Source organism: Marmota marmota, unplaced genomic scaffold (genome assembly GCF_001458135.2).
Source record: "Marmota marmota marmota unplaced genomic scaffold, marMar, whole genome shotgun sequence".
NCBI lineage: Eukaryota > Metazoa > Chordata > Mammalia > Rodentia > Sciuridae > Marmota > Marmota marmota.
The window spans coordinates 180,184-190,542 of NW_026000082.1; the positions used below are offsets into that span (position 1 = coordinate 180,184).

A 10,359-nucleotide genomic window follows, 5' to 3' on the forward strand; every position below is an offset into this window, starting at 1 on the left:
AGACAAATGTCAATTTTGTGGACTATGTGTCTCCCCAGCATTCTATATGAAGCGAATGCTCAGGATTATAAACGCCCGGTGGTTAATTAACTTGGCAAAAGACAACTCTACACATATAAAAATAAGCACAGCTTTTGATAATATGAAACGACATACAGACAGCTTGTGAGTATGGTTATGAGAGTCACATCTGCTGATTGCTAAATCTTATTGCCAGGTTATTCAATAACCAAGAATACAGATCTGCTGTTCAACCAGATTCTAGAGAATATCCTGAAATATACAAGGAGATGGCCTAAATGCTCTTTCCAATTAATCCCACCTGTTCTCTATTATCTGGACAGTCACTGATCACCAACCAGAATTCTTATTCATTCAGAGCCTAGCCAAAGATCCTTTCTTTTTGAAAGCAGGGTCTCTGATTTCCCTCTTTGCATTTCTAGCATTGAGCACATTTTAAAGCATAGAAAGCACTCAGTGAAGTTTATTCTATGAAGTGTATGACTTGATTAATAAAATGTCAATGAAAGCCATTAAAATGAAGAGGTCTGGGGGTGATAGAGCACTTGCCTAACATGCAGAGGTTCCTGGGTTCCATCCCCAGCACAGCTAAAAAAATAAAAAGAAAAAGAAAAGTACCCTGCAATTCCTTATTCAAGGAGGGCACAGGCCAGGCCTGATGTGCAGTAATGATTCATACCTAATAGTAATGTTAAACATGAATATTCCAGGGTTTTTATTGGGTAAAAATGAGCTTTCTTTGTCCATAACAAGAAGTAAAAGTGACAATCTCAGTCAAAGATGCCTAAAATTTTAAATAAATGATTAAGTGGAGATGACTGTATATGGTTTGGTATTTTTAAATGAAAAGACATCTCATTAACTTTTTAATCCTATGAATAGTGTGGCTCTGTTAGAACAAAGTTTCCATAATATGTGTGCATTTCATCACAGATAAGAATCTAAGTGTTTAAGATCATGGCTTATGATGGAAATTGTGATAGTTTGTATTTCACAAATTATACACTAGAGAAACTTTTAAATATATGTGGATGTCCTTTCAAGGAAAGCAATGACTCACTTGTCTTCTATCTTTTATGGTTTGTCTTCATTCAAAAAAGGTGCATTATATCATTTTGTTCAAAACAGTAATGATAAATTGACATAGTAAAGCTCCCAGGACGAATATCCTGTGTTCAAATAGTTTAGTGAAAGCAACGTGATTTCTAGAATGCCACAAAACCCTCAAAAGCCTTATTCTGACCTACTTAAATAGGAAGTTTTGTTTGCTAAGAATGCAGAGCCTAAGAGCACATTCAGCTTAAATCCAGGGCCTTTTGTAAATTCTTACCTGGTAGTTGTGCTTTCGTGCTCATAACCAGAGATCTATGTAAGGAGCTATAACCTCCCAGTGAAATGAATGGAAACAGTGATGTCCTCTCTCTAAAGAGCCATCAGCAGAGAATGAAAGTGTAGAAACAGGTCATCGGGAAGGGAGGCCTTCTCTGACCTGAAACAGTGCCCAGGGTTTGGGGCAGAGGCCCCTTAGCCAAGACTCGTGGGGCAATTAAGAGAATGTGTCACACAAACTGCCCACACAGGAATGGGGGTGCTAAATAAAATTTGTAAGAGGCCCTTGTTTTGGATTAAGCTCCCACACAAAGCCCCAGCAAACCAAACCAAAATGGAGTGACCTTGTGCTAAGTGCCACACAATCCAACTGAAACTTTAAGGCATCAGGCCAACCCCCTAGCGATCAGTTTTTTTCCTGAAAACAGAAGACTCACAGTAACCAATCTGAAAAGGCCCAGTCAACCTGATCAAGCAGGACAGGAAGTTCCCTGCACTTTAACCTTTATGAGGAAAGTAATCTGAAGTAATATGATAGTAACCAACCCCGTGCTTTTTTTTGTTCTGCTTTCTTGTTCCCACTTTATAAAAAATCAATTGTTTTGTCACACCCAGTGGAGCACCTTTCTATTTTATAGAATGAGCTCCTGCTCCGTTTCATGAATCACAAAAGCCAATTAGATCTAAAAAAACTGTATTTGTTGAAATTTTGTCTTTTAACAGAGGTGACACTTGTTTACATCCTTTTTTCCCCCTCTAGCCTGAATTAACAACCAACTCTTTCCCATAACTGTGGAAGTTGCTTTCTTGTCCTCTGAAGAAATTGTGCACCTCGTACACCTGCCCCGCAAAGGATAGATAGTGAAGTATTGAAGCATTGAGGGTTGATTATGTTTCCTGAGGATGTGGACAAGCTAAAGAGATTTCATACCTCAGATAAAGTATCTGCTTGTGGTTTAATTTCCACAATTTAGGGCAAACTTCACATGTGCGAGGCGTTAGTTTAAGGCATATATTTACCATCTTCATTATTTGATTCCAAAACTTCCCTTCCTCAATTCTTCTGCATGTTTTCCCATAGTTCTCATTTGAGAAGCAGGCAAGATCGCTGCCCAGAGTTAAGCAGCTCAATGGCCTCATTACAGAATGAAGAAACCTCCTGCTTTTCGGGCAGCTGCAGTGGAGGCCATATTGGTACTCTGCAATGACCTCACGTGGAGGCCACTGGTCTGGCTCTTGTTAGCTGAGGAGCGAGCAGAGGGTAGGAGGAAGCAAGAACTCAGATCTGATTCTCAAAAGCATGGAGGATAGGAACATGGTAAAACCCCCAAAGCCCTTATCTTTCACTGACAATGGGCAACATTCTCTATAGAGAACGTCTGGATTAAAACACTGCTGATCTGATGTATCCTTCATAATAGTAGAACCAAGAACAAAGTATTATATAATTATATAAGTCAGCTCATCTTACTGCAGTAACTTCAAAACTTTTAGAATACTATGAACACAACTTAAATTGGCATATATTTTTCAGATTAACTTGACTAAATTTTTTCTTAGTAATTACAGCAACAAACAGTGATTCATGATAGGGGTAATGGGATTAGAAGCAGGGGGTTGTATGAGCTTCTACCTACATTTTGTCAAAAAAGACATATTTTTGCTGGGCATGGTAGTATAATCCCAGCTGCTCAGGAGGCAGAGGCAGAAGTATCTCGAGTTCAAAGCCAGCCTCAGCAACTGAGAGGCACTAACCGACTTACTGAGACCCTGTCTCTAAATAAAATACAAAATAGGGGGCTGGGATTGTGGGCTCAGTGGTAGAGCGTTCACCTAGCACATGCAAGGCCCTAGGTTCGATCCTCAGCACCACATAAAATAAATAGATAAATAAAGGTATTGTGTCCAACTACAAGTAAAAAATAAATATTAAAAAAAAATACAAAATAGGGCTGGGGATGTGGCTCAGTGGGTGAGTGCCCCTGAGTTCAATTTCTGGTATCCCCACCCCAAGACACATTTTTAAGGATTTAGGCACTGGTGTTTACTGTAAATTTTATAATATGCATTTAAGTAAATTATTGAAATTTAGTAATTAACCCAGCTAGTAAAATTAGCTTCATTTTACAGACAAGCAACTTAAGTTCATATGGTTAAGCAAATTGCCCAACCTTACACAGATAGTAAGGAATATGATGATAACACAAAACTAGTTTGTGAATCTTGGTCTCAGAATATCTGAATGATATCTTCTTAAAATATCTGAATGATATCTTCTTCAAGGGTAATGATGTTAGTTTGGAAATGAATGAAAAGCATAAGTGAGAAAAAGAAACGGGCAACATTTTAAATCTGAGGCACTAACTTTCACATATGCCCTGTCTGGCCAGGCTGGAGGTGAAAATCATTGTGTTTTGAATGCTTTCTCAATATTTTAAAATTTGGAGAGTTTGTATTAAACATTCATATTTTTGCCTTCCTTTGGAGAGTCAAAAGATCTGGGCATACTGGACCCCTATGAAGGCTGGATCTGAGCAAGGGTTGTACCCAGTCCACAGGCCGTCTTCTCCGCACAGATCCCACCAGCATCCTTAACTTGCAGTTCACTAACCTGACCCTGGAGATGTTTGCATTAGAAGTTCCTGTATTAAGCCCAACTAAGAGATGAACTATGTCAATTTGCCTGTTTTCAGATAAGCCTAGCAATTACCAGTGCATTATTAGACTAATTTGGGTTTGTTTTGTGAATGTGCCCCAAAACTTACACCCAGAAAAAACATCTTCTCCACATATCAGTGTCTCTTGAACACGTCCAGGACATTCAGCAGTGCAGTACATAGATGCATGTGGGTCCAGAAAGTTTTTGTACCAAAGCCGAGCTCTTGTGTTATTAATCCTTGTGATTTGAGATCTTTCTTTTATGCCATTTTTATAAAAATTAAGTCTCCTTGGTTGGCAGTTCTTAATGGCTGCTTGGCAATATATAGAGATATTTACACCCATCTTAACAACCGTGGCTGGCTCTACCCAGAGGTTGCCAGAGCAGCGTATATTTGTAATTCCTGAAAACAAACAGATAAAGTAATAAATTAGCTGCACAAGAAATATTACAACAAGAGACCCAGAAGAATATGCTATTGCATTTTAAATTTATTTTTCCCTAGTTAAGTGATTTCTATTGGAAAATACTTTTGTCAGTTAGTTTATTACCTGTGCTCCTGTTGGTGCTCAGCAGCATGACATAAGACTACAGCTAGTCCTTTGGCTTCTCTATAAAGAGCAAATCAAATGAGCTCCCCTGTTTTATCATGGAGAACTGAGGCATTTTGAAGCTATGTCACATTTTAAAAATATATTTTAGTTGTAGATGGACAAAAATACCTTTATTTTATTTTGTTTTTTATTTTTATGTGGTGCTGGGAGCAAACCCAGTGCCTCACGCATGCTAGGCGAGTGCTCTACCACAGAGTCACAACCCCGGCCCCAAAGCTGTATCACTTTTTAAAAGTAAGATTAAAATAAACACTGGGCACTACAGAATCTGAACCCCATTCTAAAGCTACTCAACCAATCTCTTGTTCTTTTTATAGATAAAAGCTATTTTTTATCAGCAAATTATGAATATGATGATTAAAACCATATTCTTGCAAATGATAAAAATTCAGTGCTTGATAACCACATAACATTTATTTTTAATTTAATAATATGGAAAATGTTCACAATATATTGTTAAATTAAAAAGAAGGTTGCAAAACAACATATTTAATATAGACTCAATGTTAAAAATAAGTAAATAAATGTGTGAATTAAAGAGAAACGCACTAATATATTAACAACAATAACCTCTGATTTTTTTCATCTTAAAATTATATATATCTGCATCTTAAAAATTACATAATAAACATATGACTTTTGTAACCAAAACTAAGTAAAGTCATTGGTTTGGGGTGTAACTCAGTGGTGGAACACTTGCCTAGCATGCTCAAGGCCTGGACAGATCCCCAGCACCACTCACACACACACACACACACACACACACACACACATACACACACACACACAAAGAGTAAGGTAGTTTTTATAGAGTCAAATGACAATGAAATGCAATATTACTGAAATGAAATTCATATCAAGAAAAACATAGCAGAGATTCTGTGAAATTTATTATCGGCTTTTCCTGAAATACTGCATTAAAATCTCTTTAAATCTTATCAAAAGAGTCATAATTAAAGGTCAGTGTTTGATTTTAAAAGACCTTTATCCTTAGAACACAAAGCTTAAAGAATGAACTTGTTATATAATATAAATGTAGTTGACTATTTCCATTTATGTAATAAATATTTACATACACATTATAAATATTTAAATGTTGAAGTAGTGAGAAAAAATAATTCTGTCATCAGGGCCAGGCACAGTGGCGCACTCCTGTAATCCCATTGGCTCAGGAGGCAGAGGCAGGAGGATAACTAGTTCAAAGCCAGCCTCAGCAATTTAGTGAGGTGCTAAGCAACTCAGTGAGACCCTGTCTCTAATACAGTATAAAATAGGGCTGGGGATATGGCTCACTGGTTGAGTGCCCCTGAGTTCAATCCCCGGTATCCCACCCCCACCAAAAAAAATTCTTTCATCAATAGGGAATTGAAACCAAAGACATGCAGAAGAAGTTTTAAGGAAATATCTGACTACCTTAAGTAAATTTAAAAATTCAAGTTTAGACAACAGCACCTTAAAGAAATGTGTTCATAGTACCATGAAACCATGTTGAGAATACATTAAGAATGTCAGAACTCTTAAAAACTTCAGATTTAGCCAGATGCCCTCATTTTCATAAAATGGAAGAAAGAAAAACCCCAGAAACACAGGACCATTGGGTTTCACAACATTCAGGAGTGAATTAGTAAATCAATGGTTTTTCAGAATATGGGGAAAAAAGCCAGGCATAGTGGCGCACAAGTTCCATATTTTAAAATGACCAATGGTTGCTAGGCTCAGTGGCGTGCACACACACCTGTAATCCCAGCAGCTCGGGAGGCTGAGGCAGGAGGATCACAAGTTCAAAGCCAGCCTCAGCAAAAGCGAGGAGATAAGCCATTCAGTGAAACTCTGTCTCTAAATAAAATACAAAATAGGGCTGGGGATGTGGCTCAGTGGTCAGGTACCCCTGAATTCAATCCCCAGTACCCCTCTCCCCAAAAAAGGACAGAATATGGAAGGAAAAAAAAAGAATCCAGTGATCCACAGAAGTCAACATTGATTGGATAAGTTATACAAAAATGTCAATTTTTCTTTTAAATAAGGTTATTAGAGAAATTAATAACATTTAAGTGGAAATCAGAAAATTGTTCTCTATGTTCTTTACTTATCACTTGAATGTATAAAAAGAAGTCCTACTTCTTGTTTGCCTATTTCAAGAAGCTGAGAAAGAGCAGGTGTTGTATCTTCTCCAAATCTTCTAAGATAGCTGTCCATCTGACTCTGGAAGTGTCTAATGTCATCCTGCTGGGTGAGTGGGGGATCTAGTTCTGTTGATGGGGTTACATCTATAGCTCCAACATAATTGTGTCCTAACCTATAGTTGAGGTCATACTTTGAATAATCTGGTCAGCAAAACTTCATTCAAGGCCAAGAACTCTCTCCTTGGTGTTGTCACCCAGTAACTAAATCCTTGCCACTTGCCCAAGACACTATTATTCCTAAGAGAAACTTCCAAGTGCCAACTGTTGCCCTGCTGAACTTCTGAAGATCCCCTTCTTGGATTCCTCAAGATCACCCATGCCTGTCTCATAGGACTATGGTCTCCTGAAGAAGACCAGAAGTTTGTGTGGATTAGGAGACAGGAATAATAATAGCACATAGAGGGACTGCATGGGTTTTGTGAGGAATGAAAGACTATCACAAGAGCCGGACACAAAGTGACCATCAATAAATGGTTCATAGAGTTGAATTAAATTCGAACACCTGATTGGTCATATAACAGTTATAATAAAATAATATATTAGAATTGAAAAATAGAATATGCCCACTCACATAATAACCTCCTATTTAACATCACAGGCTGTTCATTAGGGACATTTAGGAACGAAATCCTGCACTTGGAGGAAGGTTAGACCACTTTTATTTTGTTCCATATTCATTTTATGTATATATAATTTTCCTAATTTGATAATTTTCATATTCTTCAAAGTGTCTGGCAGAATGACTGAAAATAACAATCACTCGATAACTTATTTGTTGAACAAAAGATGTGCCAAATTCTGTACCTCCATGGCACCAGCTGAAGAGCAGGTGGAGAGCTATTACTATGTCCAATTGAATTGTGACCTGATTCATGTCCGAAAGCAGGAAAAAGCCGTTTTCCTCTCTCTGGAAAAAAAAATATAGACATGAAAAATGTTTAAGTTGTAATATTTAAATGAAATAAGAAAGCTTTACATTTTCCTAACAACTATTGTCCTTCATAGGAATCTTTGATAGGAAAGAAAAGGAGGAATGGAGGGAGGTAGGGAAGAGTGGGAGGAAGGGAAGGAAGAAACAGGGCAAATACATGTTATATACGGTATGTGAAGAGCACTGTAATAGGTAGAGGAGTAAAGCCAAAGGGTGGAATTTGATGCCCTTCGAAAATCACTACGAATTATCTTAGAAGGACCTTTGACTCTTATTAAAAGACAGTTCCTCCTAATCTAGTCACTCATCAGACAGTTCTTTCTGCTCTAATTTCTGATGATGAATTCTTCTCCTGACTGGAGTTAGGCACCTACCATGCTCTAGAAATGTCAGTCTTTGATGAGCACAACTTGGGAAAAATTTTTAAAAATCTCAGAACTCCCAAAGAAAAAGGATACAAAATAAAGAAAAATGAAATGAGCCAAAGGCAGACATGCCTGCCACCAGTTAAACTAACAAAGCTTTCCATCTGCGGAACTCAAAAGAAACAAGTTATGGAAAAACCAGACTGCCATTAGTTCACAGCCCGAGTTATATTATCCAGTTGAAATAAGTGGATAATTTAGTTACTTAAAATGCAACATTATTCAGTGATTATGTTTTTATCTGTTTTGAGAAACTTGAGTCTTAACACGTGAAATAGTAACTTCAAAGCACAATTCATGGCTCATGAAAAAACGTAAAATATCTGATAACATATTTAAGAACAAGCATTCTTACTGCTTAGGAATATAGATATCTCTTTCATAATATGTTAGCAATAGAGCTTTTCTTGATAAATAATAGGCAACAGAAGACCTAAAGATTTCTGGTTAGAAGTTAACTACTCACCTAATAGATTATTTGAATATTAATAATTAAAAAGTGATGTGATATTAAAAAACATTACAGAATCAGCTTAACATGGGAATTTATAAAAGAAAGTATCTTCTGTGTGTTTCCAGAAGGAAATAGAACTACCTTTAAGCATTTGGAGGATTCGTGTGTCTTCACCTCTCAACCTGCATGAAGCACATACTTCCACTTCAGAGCTGGCCTGCTGCTCTCCTTGGCTGTGCGAGTCTTCTTGCCCCAGCGCCTGCCTGTCAATGATCACTTCAAACGTTCAGCTATGAGGCAAATGGAAAAGTCAGCAGAGCCCTGACCTACATTTCTGATTCTTGAAGAGGAACTCAAGCTGTCCATTTTGAAATGACTGGCTCGCATGTCACTATTTGGGAAAACCCAGATTACTGAAAATGAACTGCTTTGTCAGTACTTTTTTTCTCAACTTGATTTAAAATTGTCTCATCTAAGAAGTAGAACAAATATACATGCTTAATTTGTCAAAATTATTGATATTGTCATTATGATACTTGGTTTTAATTTGTAATGAGCATTGATATTAATTATAAAATTTTCTTTATAAAATTTTTCTAGCTTGGAGGTAAAATTAACAAATAAGATTCTATATTTTATAGTGTACAAAATGATTCAATATACATACATTCAGGGAAAGAATTGCCACAACTAAGTTAATTAACACATATATCACCTTATTTAGTTAGCTTTTGATACATACACAAACCTTAAGTATACATTTCAGAATTGTTAACTAGAGTCACCATGCTATGTATTAGATCCCCTTGGGTTACTCATCTTAAAACTGAAAGTTTTTTTTCCCTCTAACAGGTGTCTGCCCACCCCCTCTGCCTCTAGTAACCACCTTTCTACTCTCTATTTTTATGAATTCACCATTTTAGATTCCACTTATAAGTGAGATCATGCACTATTTATCTGTCTTGATTTCTTGATTTGACTTATTTCGTTTAGCATTTCCTAGGAGTTCATCCATGTTGAAACAAATGGAGAAGTTTCCTTTTTTTGTTTTGGAACTGGAGAGTGAACATAGGGGAGCTTAACCACTGAGCCACATATCTCCAGCTCTTCTCACATTTTTACTTTGAGACAGGTTCCTGAGGGCCTCACTAAACTGCTGAGGCTGGCATGTGCCACTGCTCCCAGCAAGAAGCTCCTTTTTAAAAGGCTGAATAATATGTGTGTGTGTATACACATACACACACAAAAAAACATAATTTCTTTATCCATTTATCCATCACTGGACCACATCTTGGCTGTTACGAATACCGCTGTAATAATCACGGGTGTGCGTTGTGGATATCTCTGTAGTGCTGATTTCATTTCTTTTTGGATACATGCCCAGAGGAGGGGTTACTGGGACATATGTTAGTTGTATTTTTAATGTTCTATTTTTAATGTTCTTCCATACTGTTCTTCGTTATGATGGGACTACTTCACATTCCCATCAACAGTGTGTAAGGATTTCCTTTTCTCTGCACCCCTAAATAACACTCTTATCATTTTGATAATACTCATTCTAATGGTATGAGATAATATCTCACTGTGATCCTGGTTGATATTGTCTGCTGATTAGTGACATGAGTACCCTCTCATGTACCTGTTCGCCCTTTGTTCTTCACTATCTGTGTGTGTGTGTGTGTCTGTGTGTTTCTGTGTGTGTGTGGCTGGGAATTAAACTCAGAGCCTTGAGCATGCTAACTA

The 10,359-nt window shown here is 37.2% G+C and overlaps 1 protein-coding gene across 2 annotated transcripts in view; it reads right to left on the reverse strand.

Annotated features, from left to right (window-relative positions):
• Il23r (interleukin 23 receptor) overlaps positions 1–8,893 on the reverse strand; it is a 75,202-nt gene extending 66,309 nt beyond the window's left edge. For both annotated transcript variants that reach the window (XM_048815174.1, XM_048815173.1), the window contains exons 1-3: positions 8,758–8,893; positions 7,611–7,713; positions 4,116–4,412 (exon numbers count right to left, since the gene is read on the reverse strand). In XM_048815174.1, the coding sequence (XP_048671131.1) occupies positions 4,116–4,412; positions 7,611–7,680 (367 nt within the window). In that variant the 5' untranslated portion in view covers positions 7,681–7,713; positions 8,758–8,893. The remainder of the gene's footprint in view (positions 1–4,115; positions 4,413–7,610; positions 7,714–8,757) is intronic.
• Between the last annotated feature and the right edge of the window lie 1,466 nt (positions 8,894–10,359).